Genomic DNA, 19,519 nt, shown 5'->3' on the forward strand with positions numbered 1-19,519 from the left:
ATGCGCGGGATTTGTCCTCCGCCTCGTTGCAACAACGACCGGGAACTGCGCTCCGCACTGACATAACAACACACGAATAATTGTTATTATTGATAGACCGATAATATGTGAGCTGAAATCTTTCCGTGCGTAATTTCGAGAGCGCGTTTGATCGCTCTTACGTACTTTCGCGACCGGAGTCTGCGAGACGAGAAATCGTGGAATTTCATGCGAGCTTCATTCAGCGAGGGCGAGATTCCTTCCGTCAAACTTGCCGTCAAACACGCGACGGTATAGGTTATGTGAGATCGCGCGAGTCGAGTGGAGCGAGCGAGCGACCTCGTCGCATATCCCTGCCCTTGCTTGTGGCGAGCTTCCCCGCGTGCGATGGGCCAGGGTACGGAGACGTGCGCCGACCGACCCACGGAGGTTAGCGTCATCAGATTCGTCTCGCGGAATCGCACCATCGAGGAGATCGCGCCGAAAAAGGTGAAGTTCACGGGGAAGGAGCCATTGGTCGCGTGGGGTCGATGACCCCTAAGCCAAAACAAATAGTATAATCAACTGAAGCGGATATAAAAACCAAAATTTTGCTTTATTTCACTCTCTCTTTGGCGGAAAATTTAGATATCCTCCACTCGTTAGAAACACTCGCAATAATATGCAAAGCAATAATTAACCTTATTCGTTCGTCCATTGTGTGTGTTTAATTAAAAAATATACATTTTTTTATTTAATTATTTAAGTTAAAGTTAATTAAAATTGGCTTACATCATGTCTATAATAGGTGTCTACTATCTAGAAAACGATGTAAAACTTGGGATGTATTTATGTTATAAACAATCAGTAATTTGTTATAAACAATCAGTAATTTGTTGATAAGTCAAATTGTGAATTATGTGTTTACAAAATATGCAGTATATATTTTTTATTGTAATTTTTTTAGTGATAACGAAATCACTGTTATGCAATTAGGAGAAACATTTATCTTACAAAAATTATATCTAGCACTTGAAACTTAAGTGTTAACTCTATATTTTTTCTTTTTAAATGCAAAATAAAAAATGTATACAACAAGATAACTTATTTTAAAAAATTGTATTAAAAAAATTTTCAAAATAATCTCTTTACTTGAAATTTTGAACAATACTTAATATATGAGAATTTTCAAAGAATTTTTTTTATGAGATTTGAGTAAACACTGTATGATCAATCATATATCAAATTTTTAGAGTCCCAATGTGTTCAAATTTTAATGCTGAAAGCATAAAAATAATTTTTACATTAATAACAATGTAAATCATATAATAGATACATGGAGAATATATTTGTACTGTATATTTGTACTGTATATTTATACTGTATATTTATACTGTATAAATCATCACTCATCAAGATTACAATTTTTTAAATTCTTATATATATTTTATGAGAAGTCTTTTTACTGATATTGAAATCATTTTCCAATATATAGGAAGTATATACTTGCAAGCAACGAGGTTGCGGTAAAATATTCACCAATCAGGATGAATATAAGACACATGAAGTGCTGGAGGCTTTGAAGATTCGATTTATGTGAGTTTGAAAATAAAATTTATTACTTTATTAAATAGACAAAAAAGTAATATTACAGATACAGGTTTGTTAGTATCAAAAATCTATTATAAAACATTTAATCTATAATATTTAATTTAGAATCTCTTCTTTAGGGACTACAATTTTTCTAATATTTATTTGTTAATTTGTTATAGATGTCGCGAGCCAGGTTGCGGAGAGGAATTATCAGACCCAGGTAGCATGTGGCGACATTATCAAGAATGGCACAATAATGAAACAAATGTTTTCGCATGTCCATATACCAATTGTGGCTCTTTGCACACTACTAGTAGTAATCTCGAGGAACATATTGAGAGTTGTCATAGACAACCACCTACACTGCCAATGGAACCTGAGATAATATGTTTCGAAGGCCCCGAGAATGCAATAGACGAGGAAGGTATGCAAAAGACTGACGAAGGATGTTATGAAAAACTGCCAAGCGAAAACTTTACCCTAAAAGAAGAATATGGAAGTAACGAGGAAAACTGTCACATTAGAAATGAAACTAAAATTCAGACTAAAAATGATTTTTGTCACGAGCAAAATAAGATTGCAGCTCTTGCAAATAGCGAAGAATATTCGAATAATGAGCCTTTGAATGGTATCAATAAGTTCCCTAAAGGTGAGGACCTAGTTATAATTAAGGATAATTTCTTACGAAAATACGATAACGTCACACCAAAGTGCGAGGAAATTCTCCAAGTAGAATGCACGCAAGACAAGAATAACGTCGTTTATATAAACGGTGACATAACTATTACGAAAAATATGAAAACGGAAGTATGCAATTTAAATTTACGAAATCAAGAGCATAGAATAGATTTGGGAAACTTGGAGCGAGTTTTTCGGAATAGTCTCGAACGTGAAAATTCGAAGATCGAGGATAGCTCGATAGAAACAAACAGCAATTGTTCGGACGACGAAGAATACACTCCGAAGAAACAACGCATGTCTAGGTACAAACAAGAAACATATAAATGCGACGTCAACGGTTGCGGGAAGAAGTACAAATACATATCGCACTATCGTCATCATCAAGACAGTCATAAATTAGTTACAAATACAATTAATTCCAATACTGGTAAGCAAGTGTCGAAGGTGAAGCAAGGAAAGGCATCCACTGTCAGCTTCTTCATGTAAGTACTCAAGTATACGTATATGCGCGTTTTGTTTTAATAATATTTAAATAATTCTAATAATATGTATATAATTTTTAGATGCAAAATGCCTGGATGCGGTGCTCAAGTAAATAATGTAACTGGCTTATGGAAGCATTATCAGGACAATCATGCCAATTCCAAACCGCCAGTCGTACAAACTGCCAAGAATAATGAAGTATTTCGGTAAAGTATAAATATATTAGTAATATCACGCTTTCTTATCGTGAGCAATGTATTTGTTATTGTGTATCTGGTATAAATAATTATACTAAGCCGACATTTCAGATGCAAGGTACCAGGATGCGAACTAGAATTTAGTACAACATTAATGTTGTACAAGCATTTTGATGAAATTCACTCCAATAGTTCCATTAATAACACAAACGGAAAGACTGGCAATGGAGGTAGCTTTCATTTTACTGACATATTCCAGGAGGACGCTACTGCCCAACAAGCAAATTTTAAGACTGATTTCAAAGCCAAGCATAATATTAACTTGAATGATTATACCGAAAGTAGTGACGAACATACTACTCATATTGCTAATAGTTAAAAGGGAATTTTCCACAAATTGACTCAAATATCTCATGAGGAAGATCTCATTTCTTTGGATTACGAATAATTAAAAGGCACAATAATTCAGGGTATTTTACAGAGATCATTTAGTCAAGATTTTAATCCAGTAAATTGCTTTAAGCTTGTGTATTTGATCTGTAATTGGTAACTGCTGTTAATTATAATTGGTAGACTTTCCTAGTAGCTATAAGTGTGATATGGTGGGACTTTGTAGAATACTCTGACATTGATCGGTAAACATTATTAATATGTAAGAAAATTTATTGAGCTGCCGGTATATGCTGCAGCGGGACAACAGTTTGGAATTAAATCTAATAGTATACACACAATATATACACTAAGAATTTCTCGTCGCTATAAATAAGAGGCTAAATCCGCTGCAGCAATATGCACCTGTAATAATAAGACTTTTGACTCTCTTTCTGTAATGATTTTTACTATTTTATATTATGTCGTTTTTATGTAACTTATATTCCCTTTATATAAAATTTTATATATATATATATAATAATTTATATATATAAAATTATATATATGTAATTATTATATAATAGATATTTCCTAATGACGTAAGTATTGTATAGCATTTTTATTTGTATGTCTGTACGTTTAAAAATAAAGTGCAATATTAGACAAATATAAAAGAAAATATCTATACGTAAGTCGATATATCATCTAATATCTTAGATAATATATTAACTTATGTATGGTATACATTGAGAATTGTGTTTGGTAGCGTTTTTTTAATATTTGTGTGAACACACACACATACACAAGGCCAGAATTAGGACATATTTTTAAACTACGATCGGGGATATTTTGAAGCGTTTGATTGAATCAATCAGGATGAAAGGAATAAAGATTTCTTTAACTTGTTTGGTCAATTAAAACGCTTCAAGCATCTTCCTGCAGCCTTAGGCCTATATTCTGAGTCCTCTTTTATCGATAAAAGTGCCTCTAAAAATGACTTATAAGCCTTCTGATTGGCTACGAGCCACTTTTAGAGGCATTTTTACCAGTAAAAGAGGATTCAGAATATGGACCTTAGATTTTTCTTCACACATTTTTTATCATCTGAATAAAAGATATTTCTCATAAGAAATTTAGCAACGAAAGCGATAGCAATTTTCGAGAATGTTTTGGTAATTTATGAATTTAAACAACGACATGATAGAACGATTGGAAATGATTACGATTTATTATATTTTTTTCAAATTTGGATAAAAAATATGGAGGAAGTAGTCAATGTTTTTGACTATGATACTATAATAATACGAACCAATCAGCGAATCCCCAACAAAGACAGCAATCCATCCAGCACGTATGTATCCTTTTCTACGGGTGAATCATTTTCCCCCCACCCTTGCTCAACAGATTCCTCCTACTCCACTCCTGCTCTTCCGTCATCGCAAAAAAATTTCCCATCTATGTATTTCGTATGCCTGTGGTTCTGCCATTTTGTACGACCGGTGTGACTTTAGTGTTTCATTCTATTTCACCCCTCCTTGCGCAAAAATCGCGCGGTAAAGTTCCCGATCAGTTTTTTCCCTCCTGCTAATGGGATGGGATTATTGTTCGGTGGAGAACCTGGGTTTTTGTATTTTATCGAAGCTCTAATGACGTAGTGAAATTGCCGGTTGAAGAGAGTTTCGAAAGATATATAGAATATATCGCAATTTGTGAACTTGGTCTTTTTAACGACGCAGCTCTTTAGCAGATTGTTTACACAATCATCGTTCTTTTCGGTACAAAAGCATAAAAGTCGCGTGGCACAACGATGTTCCATGTTATCGTCCCTCGTTGATCGTACGATTTTTTTACACGAGACAATCGTCCAAGATGTACGCACTTGCGTCTATAAACAGTCGATTGTAAAACAACGTGAAATGGCTGTGGTACAAAAGCCTTACTGATCACAAGTTTTGGTTCAGTTCGGTTGGAAAGCTTATTTTCCCCTGTCCCCTCTTTTCTTTATATAAAATTAATCGCAGATAGTCGTAATCATCATTTTACACTCAAATGCGATCATGTCATCCGAGGTAAGATAAATTAGTATATATTATTAATCTAATATAGGTTACTCATTATTAAGTAAAAATATTAAATGAGCAACACTTGGATTTTATTTCTTGTGCTTAATAAATGGAGTATCAAGTCACAATGAAATAATGCAGACTATAAGATGTATTGGCACTCAGTACTCGTTTAGTCCTGTATAAAACAAAATTTAAAATAAGATGCTATGTAAAAAGTATGTGTACAACTACAAGATCACAAGATTAAATATAAGCTAAATATAATTCATATTTGTATGTTAGCTTCTTGTAATCTTATGTACCATGTTTCTTGTATCTAGTATTTTAATTAAAAATTTCTTTGGCTGAAGAATTATTAATGAGTGCCAAAACATCCCATATTTTATGTTTATCAATACTCAAAGTATTATTTATTTAACCCTTTTAACAATTTTATTTGATATTAATTTAATAAAATGACTAATTAATATCAATTAATTTTATAAAACATGTAATTAATTAATGCAATTAATAAACATGCAATTAATTTTATAAAACATGTAATAACATGTAATACAAATATTTTTATTATTTTGATTTTCAGAGAGAGATCAAGGCAACTGAACAGGAACTCGCTTATCGTGAGAAGTATTTTCATGGTTAGGTCACAAGTTAATATTATAATATAATTGATATAAATTTTATATAAACTTACAGAAAATAGTTAAATAACAAATAAAACAATTATACAACTTTCACAAAAGATATATGTATTTATATATTTATTAATTATTAAAGCATAAATAACGATATTTTATACATATACAAATCAGACATCAATAATATTTTTCTTGTATTTTCATTTTTAAAACTATAATAATATAGATTATGTATTTTATGTCTAGATATCAGAGCCGTTAAAGATAAACAAATAGCATGTACTTCGTGTGGTAATGAATTAAGTCTCGAGTCAAAACAAATCTTCTCTCATCCATTGATGGGAATATTGCAGTGCGAAGTAAGATATTACATTTTATATGTAATGTTAAATGTATTTTTTTGCTTGAAACAATATAAAGCAAGAAAATTTAGCTAAATTGTTTTCTAATATTAATTTTGTAACAAATATACTTTGCTGCAGACATGTTGGAATCATTTTAAAGAAATAGATGCGGCCTTTGAAGATGAAGATGAAGATGAATTTCAAAAATATTGTTACATATGTGGCGATGATAAGAAACTATATGAATGTGGCAATAAAGATTGTGTTTCTGCATTTTGTAAGGTAAGGAATTTAGCAAAACTTTCAACACATTAATCACTATTCATACATATATGCACAAATAAAGTTTCTGTTAAACATTTTCTATTTTTAGAAATGTATAAAAAGAAATGCTACTATGTCACTATTGCATGCAGAAAAGAAGGATTGGAAATGTTTCACATGTAATCCTAAACCAATCTGGGACCTGAGAGCTGTGTGCGCCGCTGTAATGGACACTTATAAGTAAGTAGAATCAAAATATAATTATTGCTTATGAAACTTCTAATAGTGATAAAAATGCATTTTTACATATTTATAAATTTTTTTAAATTTTCAAATTGTACACTTAAATCTTTCGAAAAACAATAAATTTCGTTTTCTCCTTTCATGAAAAAAATGAACATTGCTATATCTCTTCTCTAAATTTTAAACTTTTCGTGGAAAGCAAATGGAAATACATTTATAGTCACATCTTAAGATATTAAAAAGGAGAAGAAACATAATCTTAAACACAAACAAGTTAAATGTGCCATTTGAAAATTAAATTATTGCAACTGACACACATATGTTTATATATATAATATCTTTTCAATCTTGATATTAAGTTAGTTTTTATTTAGTTGTTTTATCGGATGATAACTCGATAGGATTATCCGTATCACTAGAAATTTTATTTTTCCATTTTAATTCATTTAGTATTTGTATTTCTGATTGATCAATCAAACGCTACTCTATTTCAAGGAAAAAATTTTGAAAAACTAGTTATGAATAAAAAGTTATATAAATATATTTTTATGAATAATTTTTTAACAACTTTCTTATAATATTTTGTTTCATGAATTTAAAGACATCTTCTGTGTGTCCCAAATATATGTATATTACTAGTTGATCACCACATTGTTATTGTTTATGTATGTTATTAGGAAACTAAAATAGCTTAAGAATAATTTATATAGATTAAATTGCATGTTTTAGTAATATTTAATGTAGCATGCACTGTTTTGTAATTAAATATATTGTATTAATTGTAATTAATACTGTTAGTCCGTTCTGTTATAACATAATTTACTAGAAGGAGATTGTTAAGAAAATTACATTAGAGCAAGATAAAAAGAAAAGAAGAGCAAAGTAAAATCTATCGCGTTTCTAGCTACAGATACTAAAGTTTGAGAATAAACAACTTAAAGAAGATGGGGGACATGCATGTGTACATGATACTCTACCATGTCCAAAAAAAGAGGAGATATGTACATATGGAATGGATCTTCTGTTTCAGAAAGGGTAACAGGAGAAGCACCAACAAGATTGAAAGACGTGTGTTACCATCTCAAATACAAAAAATAAAAAAAGCCAGAGAAGTACAGAAGAGTTTGCGAATGTTATGTGATAGTGAGGAGGATGATAGTTCTTCTGATAACACATTTGTAACTTTGAGAGCCAAACAGAAAATAGACCGCCAGCGTCTTATGAAACAAAATGCAAACCTTAATCGGCAAAAGGAAATAGTGGAAGTGAATCTAACAGATTCATCTGGAAATGAAAGTCTGTTTAGTGCAAATGATTCAATATTCTATAATCAGGATAAACAAAGAAAAAGTAGAAAAGATCAGAAAACTAAGTCTATACAAAAGAGAAAAATATCGAAAAATAAAATTTCTAGCGATTCGGATGATAATTCCATCGATTTGTCGACTAATAAAACAATTAAACAAAAGCGTACAAGTAAATCTAATATCAGTACTAAAAGGATAATAAGCAATCGTAATTCTATATATTCTGATAGTGAAAGTGATAAGAATGTTTCTACAAATAAAGCATCAAATATAGCTAAAAATCTTTCAAATACTGGACCACAAAATAAAAAGGAGGATACTGCTTCTTATGATGCAAAGGCAACTAAGCACAAAGCAAAGAAGTATCAAGATTCAACTAGTGAATCTGAAGATGAAGATATCACGGATAAGAAACAAAACAGCAAGAAGCAGTCCACAAATCGCACTACATCATATAACAGTAGTGAAGAAAAGAAGCGCAAGAATAAACATAACAAATCATCGAAGAAACATCTTTCCACTATTCAGGAAGGTGAATCAGATGCTAGTTCCAGCAAAGAATTTCAGAAGAAAAAACTTCAAAAGGTGAATCACAATAAATTCACGAGGAGAAAATTGGCAGATTTAGAAACAGATTATACTAAATTGGTCGCTGAAGAAGATCCTGCAATCGAAAGCAAAGAAAATAATAACGACCAAATAGATATGAATCTTGATAATGCGAAAGAATGTGTAAGTAATTGTAAAGCAATAGTTTCAAATTTACAAAAATATATCAATTCTATGGAACAATTATATGGTGAACAGGATGAAGAGCAGTTTATGCTGAAAATGATAAAGAAAATTAATAAATTGTGGCCGAATTTGCAGAAAGTACAGAAAAATTTAACAACTTTCTATGTGTCTAAAAGTTCTAAGAAAAATTTAGTTAAGAGATTACCCAAAGAAGTTAATGATAATGAACAATCTTTGAAAGAAACCAATGTACATGAAAATCATACAACGAGCGAAAACAAGGCTCGTAACTCCGGAAATGAGCAAGGAGGAAGTTCTAAAAATGTCTCCGAATGTGATAGCGAAGAAATATTTTCAGGAGACGAATCGAGAAGATTGCAGAAGGAGCAGACAATTCAGAACAATGATACATCAAATATGGAAAATAATGTAAATGCTAATAAAACTAATGAAAAAAGCAATGAAGATAAAGAGTTAATAGATTCATCGGAGAATGAAGATAATGCGAATAAAGATGATGTGGATTTGCAAAATAATTTGTCCAATTCTCCAGTGTTAAACACATCAACAGAGAAAAAAATAAAAAACGCAGAACGATCGATTAAAACCCAATTATTTTCAGAATGCATTAACAATAATGATACACCATTAACGATAAAGATAAAGATTAAAGATAAAGATAAAGATATTGATTCTAATAATAAACAAACCAAATCAGATACTGATGTTCCTTCTAGCGAAATTGAGATTGAAGATTCTCCTTTGAGAAACGAAAGACTTAATCGAAAGACGATATTACAAAATAGCATACAAAATGATTCTGCAAACACAGATAATATAATCAATGAATCAATGGATCTGTTTGACACATCTTATCTTAAGACAGGAGAGAATGAAACTGAAGTACCAGAACCGGCTATAGAAATAGCTACAGAGACGAATTGTGATAATCCAGAATCTTCATCCAAAATAAAATCCTTAGATACTTGTTTGCAAGATAAAATTTCAGACAAAAACGATAGGGCATCTCTTTCACTTCGCGATAATGAAGAGGAGAATTTGTTTGATCAGAATACTCCAAAGAAAGTAACATTTGCAACTAGGGAAGACATTTCTGATAATTTGGAAGAACTCGATATATCCGGTAAAACTAATATCGATATTGACTCTCTCGATGATGCTGAAGCATTGGCGAAGAAATCTCTCTTAGAATTAGATTCTGATTTGGATGACATATTAGACGCAAACGTAGTTACAAAATCAACTGAAGGTTTAAATATAGATGATCTTAATCGAATCGGACTCGATAACAAAGTGGAAGACGATGATTTTGACGTTAATAGTACCAGTACATTAATATTATCATCATTTCTGAAAAAGACAAATACTGATGATAAAGATAAGACGAAAGTCGAGAACAAAAATGACAATCAAGCAAATGGGAAACCTCTCGAAGAAACGAGTTCTTTGAATGATGATGCCAAGGCAGAAGAAGCTGCCAAAAAAGCTCTCTTAGAATCAAATTCCGATGAGTCTTTAAGTTTATCATCGTTGGATTCGGGAGAGAATGAAAACAAGAAGACCAAATCAAATTCTTCCAGAGAAAATGCCAGATCGAAACAGGCACTTCTAGCATCTTCCAACACTGAAAGTTCCAGTCCCGAGCCAACTGTAGAAGTAGAAGCAAGTGATCGCTCAAAGAATTTAAATGAGAGAGCGAAACAGGCACTTTTAGCATCTTCCAACACGGAAAGTTCCAGTCCCGAGCCAATTGAAGTAGAAGCAAATGATCGTTCAAAGAATTTAAATTCTAAACGTAATCGCGAGAGTGATGACGACTCGATTGTCTCTAGAGTGAAAAGGAAACGATTGAAACTTAATAGAAACAGTTGGAACGATAAGAAATTAAGAATGCTTTGCGAAGTTCGTTTAGAGCGATTAAGCAGGAAAGATCTTAGACGTTATTCGCATGCGTTACAAAAATCAAGAGAATATCTGGAACAAAAGGCATTCAAAAGGTATCAAGATCTTTCTCTAAAATCTCTGTTTATTGTCTTGCATCATTTAAAGTAATTTAATTGTTGTTTCACTAGAGAACTTTAAGTATGATATAACTACTTATTTAGAACATAGTTGTATCGAAGTAGTAGACTTTTTTATATGTGAATATGTGTATGTGAGAGATTATTATTATTATTATCATTATCATTATTACCATTAATTTTAATATTTGTTATTAATTGATTTTTCATATAAAAATATTTTTATAATAATAGAAATGTAAAGATGTGTATAAAAGATGGATAAAAATTATGTTATAATATAATCTACGAATATATTATAACATAAATTAGTTAGATTAATATATTAAATAATTAATACTCTCCATACACAAATATGTTATAATCTTATTAGGGTTATTTTTGTTATAAGATACGATTTATAAATATGATTTATAACACCAATGTAATATCTTATAATGCAGGACAGTGCAGTGAAGTTTTTGAAATTTAATATTGCATTTTCAATTTGAGAAGTTTGTATGTTTGATTACGAACAGATATGCATACAAGAGTGTATAAAATGTAGTTTTCTCTTTAGGAAAAAAACAAATAACAATAATACAATAATATTGTTATACAACGATATAACATATATTTTTATACACATGATGATTTCAATTCAATTTTTCTCCAAATCTATAAAAACATAGGAGAAATTTCTGTAGCAAACTGTGTGTTTTAATTATTAATCCTATGATTATATAATTATTTGTTATACACTTTTGTACAAATCTGAATATATTTAATAAATCCTTTTCTTAAATTAAAAATTTTTTTCTACTTTGAAAATTGTTTTTTCTACCGTTACGAGTTTATCTACATATAATTTAAATAACATGATTATTTGGATCCTTGCTTACAAAATTATTATTATTATTATTATTATTATTCATATTTCTTGAACGAAACAAGTTTATTTACACAATAAATTTTTTTTAGCAAAATTTATCATATTAGTTAATTATTATCCTTATTTCCATTGTCCTTTACAGTCTTATTAATCTGAGTAAACTTGAAAAGACACACAAGAAAAATGCAAAGAAAGATTCCGATTCGTCGACGGATGATGATACATCCTCAAAAGTTTCGAAAAGTTTAAATAAACAAAAAGGAAAACAAACAACTGAAGAAGAATCATTAATGGATCATTTAAAAAAAATAGAAAATGGCGATGTCTCGACACTTGTAGAAATGGATTCTAGTTCTGATGAATCGATTAAAATACAAAACGTAGATGTATCTGTATCTAACGAAGCTTTAATATCAGAGGCAAATAGAATTGCGAAAGAGAATCTATTAAATTCCTCTGATTCAAATGGTAAGTAATTCGTTCTTAGAAATATTGAATATTGGATATTTTTTAATAAATATTGGATATTTTTAATTTATATCAAGATCTTCAAAATGCAAATCTCCGCGATTTGTAAATTTATTGATTTCTTGAAATTAAGAAATAAACATTAGATCTATTTATCTACAAAATTATATTTCTTATTTAACTCTTATTAATGTCAATAATTGCTTTATTAATAATTGCTTTAGACTTCATAAATTTAATGTTGTATGAAAAAGCATATTTATTATACTTTTGCGACATTTACTAGTTTTTATTGATTTGAATTTTAAGAAAAAACAAAATTACTTTGTTTTGTATATAATAATTATTTATATAATCAGTTTATTCTGAATATTTTAGTTTAGTAATTAATTTATTCTGAATATTTTACATTGTATTATTTAAATCTAGAAAAAGAAGTAGTACTGGGCAGCGATGACGATGTAAATAATGATGATAAGAATGAAAACTCAGAAGAAAAGAAGAAGAAACACGATAAAAAGTCTGAAGAAAAAACTTTAAAGCAAGATGATGTAAGACCTCTTTTTAATAAAAGAATTAAAAAAAACATTTTATAAAAAACTAAACTAAAAAATCATTAAAATAGAAGTTTTGTTTCTCTTTGCTATATATTTATACCTAATTATATCATTTGTTATATTGCGAATTTATTATATACAATAAGATTACTTGAAAAAGTACTAATTTCGTTCAAAAATATTTTAGGACAAAAAGGAAAAAAATGACAAAAGTAATTGGAGGCGAAATAAATTGCTGACAATGAGATTCTCCGATACTGATTCTGACGCTGAAAAGGAAAAATGGGAAAAGAAACAAGAAAAATTGACGAAAAAATCGGAAGAGAATAAGTAAATTATTTATTATCTAATCTTAGACACTATAGGTGACTGAAAATAAAAAATTTTTTATTTTAATTTTTTGCAGCAGCGACTCCAATGACGAGGAAAAGAGAAAATCTAAGAAAAAGAAGACTAGACGAAGAATCATAGATTCTGATTCGGATGTCATAATAACGGATTGCAGTATAGATTCTGATAACTCTTCTAAGGCTTCGAGTACCAAACAAAGTTCAACCGACTGGTTTGACAAAAAAGAAAAAGAAAAACTAAGAGGGAAGAGACGCAAACGGGGCGAAAACGCTTCGTCGGACACGGATTCTTCGCTTGCAGAGAAGAAGTAGATTTATATACATGCTGTTTTCCTCTACATATTCGTAATTCTATCCTTAAATTAATAATATTATGTAATTTATAGACCGAAACCAAAACGTAAGCGAATTAAGAAGGTAGCATCTGACAGTGATAGCAGCATCGCGGAAATAAAGAATTCGCAAGATTCCACACCTGGCAAAAGTGGTCGAAAAAATATACGAAAAGTTCTGAAAGATAAACAAGTAGCAGATGATACAAAACTAGCTGCCAAAGAAGAGGAGGAAAGGCTTAAACGTATTGCTGAACGTCAAGCTCTGGTAGATTTTGAAATGTTACTACAACTTTTATTATATGTATATGTATATTCTCTACACACATAATGTTATCTTTTGTTGTAGTACAATGAAATGTACGAGATGAGACTTGCTGGAGAGGAGAAGGTTGAAAAGCTCGTTTTAGATTTCGATACAGAGACAAAAAAGGAGCTCGTTAGCGTGCATGAAGAATTAGTAAAGCGTCTAAAGCCACATCAAGCGCAGGGTATTAAATTTATGTGGGATGCTTGTTTCGAATCCTTAGAAAGAGTAAAGACTACATCCGGATCCGGATGTATAATCGCACATTGCATGGGACTGGGCAAAACATTGCAAGTAATCGCTCTGACGCACACACTTTTGTCTCACGAGGAGACAGGTGTCAAGACAGTACTGATAGTTTGTCCGCTAAGTACAGTGCTTAATTGGTTAAATGAATATAGAACATGGTTGAATGATATGGATGATATCGAGGTGTACGAATTGACAAAGTATGAATTTAAATTATATTTGTGTTAATTAAAATTATTTTTCTATTTAAAATTTTTTCTTGCCACAGAAAGCGATCTGTGAGAATTTTTTATAACAAATCCTTTGTTGGAATAAAAAAATCAAACAACACTTTCAGGTTTAAGAAAAATTTTGAGAGAAAGTATCAGCTACAAAGATGGCAAAAGACTGGCGGTGTGATGATTATCGGTTATGAAATGTTCCGTAATCTTACGGGCGCAAATAAAAATATCCGGAAGAATATGAAGCAAGTGATAGATGAATGCCTAGTTGATCCAGGCGCGGATCTCATTGTCTGCGATGAAGGTCATTTATTAAAGAACGAAGATACTGCATTAAGTAAATGCATGCGAAGAGTGAAAACTCTGAGACGCATAGTACTTACCGGGACGCCGTTGCAAAATAATTTAATAGAATGTGAGTGCTTTATAAAGAATTCTTGCAACCATATATTTTTTTAATAAATGCGAATATGTCATACTTATTTCAAATTTATAATTTTGCAGATCATTGCATGGTACAATTTGTTAAACCCAATCTGTTGGGTACAAAAAAAGAATTTTTAAATAGATTCGTAAATCCAATAACGAATGGTCAGTTTGACGATTCTACTGCTTATGATGTTAAATTAATGAAAAAACGCGCGCATGTATTACACAAAATGTTAGAGGGTAGTGTACAGAGATTTGATTATTCCGTGCTTACACCGTTCCTACCACCCAAACAGGAATATGTTATTTTTGTCAGATTAACAGACACGCAAATTAAAATGTATCAATATTACTTGGAGAATCTTGCGAGGTATAGATCACTATTTCATATTTTTATTTTCTTCTACTTCTTTACATCACTTAAAATAATTGTAATTACTTTCATATTATTAATATATATATTATTAATATATTATCTCATATGCTTCTTCTCGTAGACGTTCCACTACAGGTGCAGGAGGAACTCTTTTTGCAGATTTTCAGGCGTTACAAAGGATCTGGACGCATCCCATAGTTTTACGTTTGAATGCAGAGAAAATAGAAAAAGCAAATGAAAAGAAAGACCTGAGTGACTCGGAGGGATCATTGGTAAATTTTATTAACGATGATAGTGACTCAGGAGAGAGCAATAGCAGCAATTCGAGCAGTGACAGTGATGTTGAAGCTATTGATGATCCAAAAGAAAATATTTCCAAGCGTAGAACAAGAAATAATCCTGGTGGTAAGTTTTTATAATAATTTTATAATATTTGAACAATGTTTCATGTAATTTATAACGTTTAATTTAATAAAATTAATAAAAAAATTACATTACTAAAATAAATAAAAATACATACAATATATATAATAATATGATAATTAAAAAATAAAAATGTTAAATAAATCGAATTTTAGAAGAGGAACCAGAAGAAGAAGCTAAAGAAGAGACTCGAGAGGCAGAATGGTGGTCGCAATTTGTGCAACCTGAGCATTTTGAAGACATGAGAGTATCTGCTAAACTATTACTTTTTTTTGGAATTCTAAAGGAAAGCGAACAGATTGGTGATAAAGTGTACATATTTTATTAAACAAAATTATACAAATAACGATTATGCGACATTATTATATGTTGCATTGTTTTTTGACAGGCTTTTGTTCTCGCAATCTCTATATTCTCTCACTTTAATCGAGGAATTTCTCCGAAAGATAGATGATGAGACTCAAAACAATGCATGCGTGGATACATTGGATAATCATACCGGAAGTTGGTCCTTAGGTCTTGATTACTTTCGGCTTGATGGCCAGACGTCGGCTGAAAATAGAAATATATGGTGTAAAATATTTAATAAACCTACTAATACGAGGGCAAGATTATTTCTCATATCCACGCGTGCCGGAGGATTGGGAATAAACTTAACCGCGGCTAACAGAGTAATTATATTCGACGCCAGTTGGAACCCCTCTCACGATGTGCAAAGCATATTCCGGATATACAGGTATATACTTCTTTCGACATTTTCTCTGTTATTTGATTTTACTATTATATTATCCATCAAATATATATATCTAGAAAATAATGAGAAAAGGATAATAAGAGAATATAGGAAAATAAAAAAGAAATATAAGAAATTTATAAGAGAAAAAAATAGGAAGGAGATGGAAAAAAATAATACATGGCTAGGAAGCAAAAGATGAAAAAGGAGGGAAATAATTTAGAGAGAGGAAAAATTAGAACAAGTTATGGAAAGAGATAGAGAATGGAATGTTTATTTTAAGGAATTTTTTTGAAAGGGATGGAGAATAGAATAGTTAGGAAAATGTATAAGAAGATGAACAATGTGGACGGCAGCAAAGCAATGAAAAAAAATCATAAGAAGGGAGAGTATTACGAGAGCAATTGTAAAGATGAGAAACAACAAAAAAATGGAAGATTAGCCGTGATATTTCAGCGGACGTATAGAAGTATGAGAGAAAAAATAGTTGAGAGAATAGTAGGGATAGTAGTTCTAAAAAAGATTAGGAAAGGTAAGTACAGAATAATAGAAGGATTACATCATCAAAGTATATGTGACAGTGTTAACAGATAAGTTAAGAGAGGAGAAAGCGATTCCATCAAGGAGGAAGCTGATTCCATCAAATCAAAAACTGAAGGTTCAAAAACTCGGGATTCGAAAACTGAATACTATTAAAAATATTTATGTATTGAATTAGTTATTGTTATTAATAAACAACAGACAAGTAAGGAAGAAAGGGGGAATTAATAGCATTATTTTTTGTGGATTTGAAAGTGTTGATTTGGTGGATAAGTTCAAATTAATACAAGCGATAAGAAAGAGAAATGGAGGCAGAAGGATCAGGTAAAACAAAGAGAGATGGAGTAAAATTAGGGTGAAGGGAAAAGGAAAGAGAATAAAAATAGATTTGAATTGCTGGATTATCTGATTAGAGAGAAATTACAGAAAGAAAAAATGAGGATAATAGGAAAAAAGATATAGAGATTTGAAAAAAAAATTAGAAGAAAAGAAGGAAGTGTATTCTGGCGAGGAATTAATGAGAGAAAATTAGAATGAGGGTATTTATATAAGTCATTATCCATCAAATCATTCGTTTCTAATGATTTTCAGGTTCGGGCAAAAGAAGCCGTGTTATATATATAGGTTTTTGGCGGCGGGAACAATGGAAGAAAAGATTTACAATCGTCAAGTGACGAAATTGTCGCTTTCGTGTCGAGTTGTGGACGAACAACAGATCGAACGGCATTATAGCAATCATAATCTAAATGAGTTGTATACTTTCGAAGCGTATAATAATGCAGAAAGACCTACATTAAATTTACCTAAGGATAGACTATTAGCGGAAATATTCTTGAAGTATAAGGATGTCGTGGAAAATTATCACGAACACGATTCTCTATTGGAGAACAAAGTGAATAATATTTTTTTTTTATCAGAAAGACAAAGCGTATTTGTATTTTCTGTCAATTAATAAATTTGCATTTTTAACAGGCCGAGGAGGAATTGGATGAAGAAGAACGCAAACAGGCTTGGTTGGAGTATGAAGAAGAAAAGAAAGGAAAACCGCCGATAAATCCGATGATGAATGTGGCTTATCAAAATAATTTATTACTGCAGCAATATAATATGATGATGAATGCTGGACAGACTAGTTTAGTGTCTCAAGATTCTTTACATTTCCAGTATGATAATCTCGAAAAGTTGATTCGTAAAGATGTAAGCATCTTTTAAGAATACAGTTAAAAATACTAAAGTATGCTAGCTTTCACGAGAGAATTGCTTAAGTAAATATTTATAATTGCGGATTTATGTGTGTGTAGTACCCCAATGCAACCCCAGAACAACAAAAAATAATGACAAATCGAGCTCTAATGGAAATGTACAATTATTGGGAAAAACAAGCTACATTATACTCTAAGCAACCTGTGAGAAATGTAGCACCTATATTGGTATTGATCTCTATTTTATCTTATTTCTATTAATATGTTGACTGTCACGTGAATTTTGTACGGCTTATCTAGCAGTTATAAGTAGAATTTTTTTTTTTAAAGTAGAAATAAAAATTATTGATAACTATTATTAATTGTTCAACAATGCACTTTTTACTCTATACTGTTATCTAATTATTTATATTATTTAAAATTTTATGTTCGATGACACTCATTTTATTATAATCAGTTTTAAATTTGATAGCATCTGTCATTGGTAGTCAAGATTTCACCTTATTGAGAAAACAAGCCGGTTATGAGTGACCATGATGGCAATCAACTTGTTGAAATATTATTATTATTAATAACATAATGATATATTTAGCAAACTAGTCTTGAGAATAGCTGTTGTAATTTTTCTCTCTTATACTTTTTTAAATAGTCCAAATATATTTTAAAACAATATGAATTATATGATTACGAATTATATAATGAATAATGAATTATATAATTATATTATTATGTACGACATTTTACAGAACTTTCAACAGAGGCCGATGGTTGTACCACCTACTGCGGGCAACAGTAATGCACATGTGAATATAATTTTATATATATAAATATATCGAGTCGTACACTTTTTCAATATACATTTATCATTTTTGTTTTGTATAGCAGCAGCAAATCTCACAATTAAATCAATTACTCACGTCGGGGCAATCAGGAAATTATGTAATCGCGAATAAACCCGCACAGCCAAATGTGGCGCAAAGGACAGATCTAGTACTAAATCCATTTACATATCGAACGACATCAAGTAATAATGCAGGCGGAAAACCAAACGATGATATAATTGAAGTATATATACGCTGCTCTATATATATGTATAATTTTATTTGTGCGCAATGACAATTGAGTGATGCGGTATTTGAATTTACAGATAATACCTACTACAAGTAACGCCGGTGTGTCAAACGTACAAGTCGCGATACAACCAACTGATATCAGTAAAAATCAAGAGGAGTAAAATTATCTCCTCTACGCGAATAATTCATAAGAATTATACAGTGGTATTATTGGTAAGTGATATAGAAGTCGATACACCGTAAAGCGCAACGCAACGCAAGTCGTATACGAAGGTATTATTTACATTTAATTTTCTATGTAATATAAAAAATAGGACCGTTTATATTGTATTAAGTTCAATTATATATTATTAGTGTTTATATTATTTTAATTTCGCGTATATACATAAAGTATAATTAATTACGTTTATATCAAAATTTTATTATGTATGGATCATAGTGATCAAAATAATGTAGACAAATGCA

General features: G+C 30.7%; 2 protein-coding genes across 3 annotated transcripts; both read left to right on the plus strand.

Moving 5' to 3' along the window:
• Positions 1-10: 10 nt before the first annotated feature.
• LOC105253429 (zinc finger protein GLI1) lies at positions 11-3,786 on the plus strand. The gene is made up of 5 exons (XM_011261475.3): positions 11-468; positions 1,454-1,554; positions 1,731-2,714; positions 2,796-2,921; positions 3,024-3,786. Exons 1-5 carry the CDS (start codon positions 367-369, stop codon positions 3,289-3,291), a joined length of 1,581 nt encoding a protein of 526 aa, XP_011259777.1. The 5' UTR covers positions 11-366; the 3' UTR covers positions 3,292-3,786.
• Positions 3,787-4,768: 982 nt separating this feature from the next.
• Positions 4,769-19,393, plus strand: LOC105253454 (transcriptional regulator ATRX). 2 transcript variants are annotated; one of them, XM_025411215.1, is made up of 23 exons: positions 4,769-5,353; positions 5,934-5,988; positions 6,235-6,347; positions 6,471-6,614; positions 6,706-6,836; positions 7,870-10,899; positions 11,937-12,262; positions 12,692-12,813; positions 13,007-13,149; positions 13,226-13,477; positions 13,556-13,769; positions 13,851-14,257; positions 14,395-14,693; positions 14,783-15,077; positions 15,205-15,488; positions 15,662-15,818; positions 15,895-16,242; positions 17,371-17,671; positions 17,752-17,976; positions 18,081-18,209; positions 18,728-18,784; positions 18,867-19,046; positions 19,129-19,393. In XM_025411215.1, exons 1-23 carry the CDS (start codon positions 5,342-5,344, stop codon positions 19,213-19,215), a joined length of 7,311 nt encoding a protein of 2,436 aa, XP_025267000.1. In that variant the 5' UTR covers positions 4,769-5,341; the 3' UTR covers positions 19,216-19,393. The 2 variants fall into 2 exon arrangements, with proteins under 2 accessions (XP_025267000.1, XP_025266999.1); XM_025411214.1 differs by having other exon boundaries at positions 18,864-19,046; positions 19,129-19,392.
• Positions 19,394-19,519: the final 126 nt, after the last annotated feature.

Source organism: Camponotus floridanus, unplaced genomic scaffold (assembly GCF_003227725.1).
Source record: "Camponotus floridanus strain SB8 unplaced genomic scaffold, Cflo_v7.5 scaffold38, whole genome shotgun sequence".
In the NCBI taxonomy this organism is placed as follows: domain Eukaryota; kingdom Metazoa; phylum Arthropoda; class Insecta; order Hymenoptera; family Formicidae; genus Camponotus; species Camponotus floridanus.

Coding starts and splice junctions, on each gene's coding strand:
- LOC105253429 (XM_011261475.3), top strand. CDS start 367: ATGGGCCAGGGTACGGAGACGTGCGCCGACCGACCCACGGAGGTTAGC. Junction 469..1,453: donor AGGAGATCGCGCCGAAAAAG/GTGAAGTTCACG, acceptor TCCAATATATAG/GAAGTATATACTTGCAAGCA. Junction 2,715..2,795: donor TCCACTGTCAGCTTCTTCAT/GTAAGTACTCAA, acceptor TATAATTTTTAG/ATGCAAAATGCCTGGATGCG.
- LOC105253454 (XM_025411214.1), top strand. Junction 10,900..11,936: donor GAACAAAAGGCATTCAAAAG/GTATCAAGATCT, acceptor TGTCCTTTACAG/TCTTATTAATCTGAGTAAAC. Junction 15,819..15,894: donor GAACAGATTGGTGATAAAGT/GTACATATTTTA, acceptor GTTTTTTGACAG/GCTTTTGTTCTCGCAATCTC.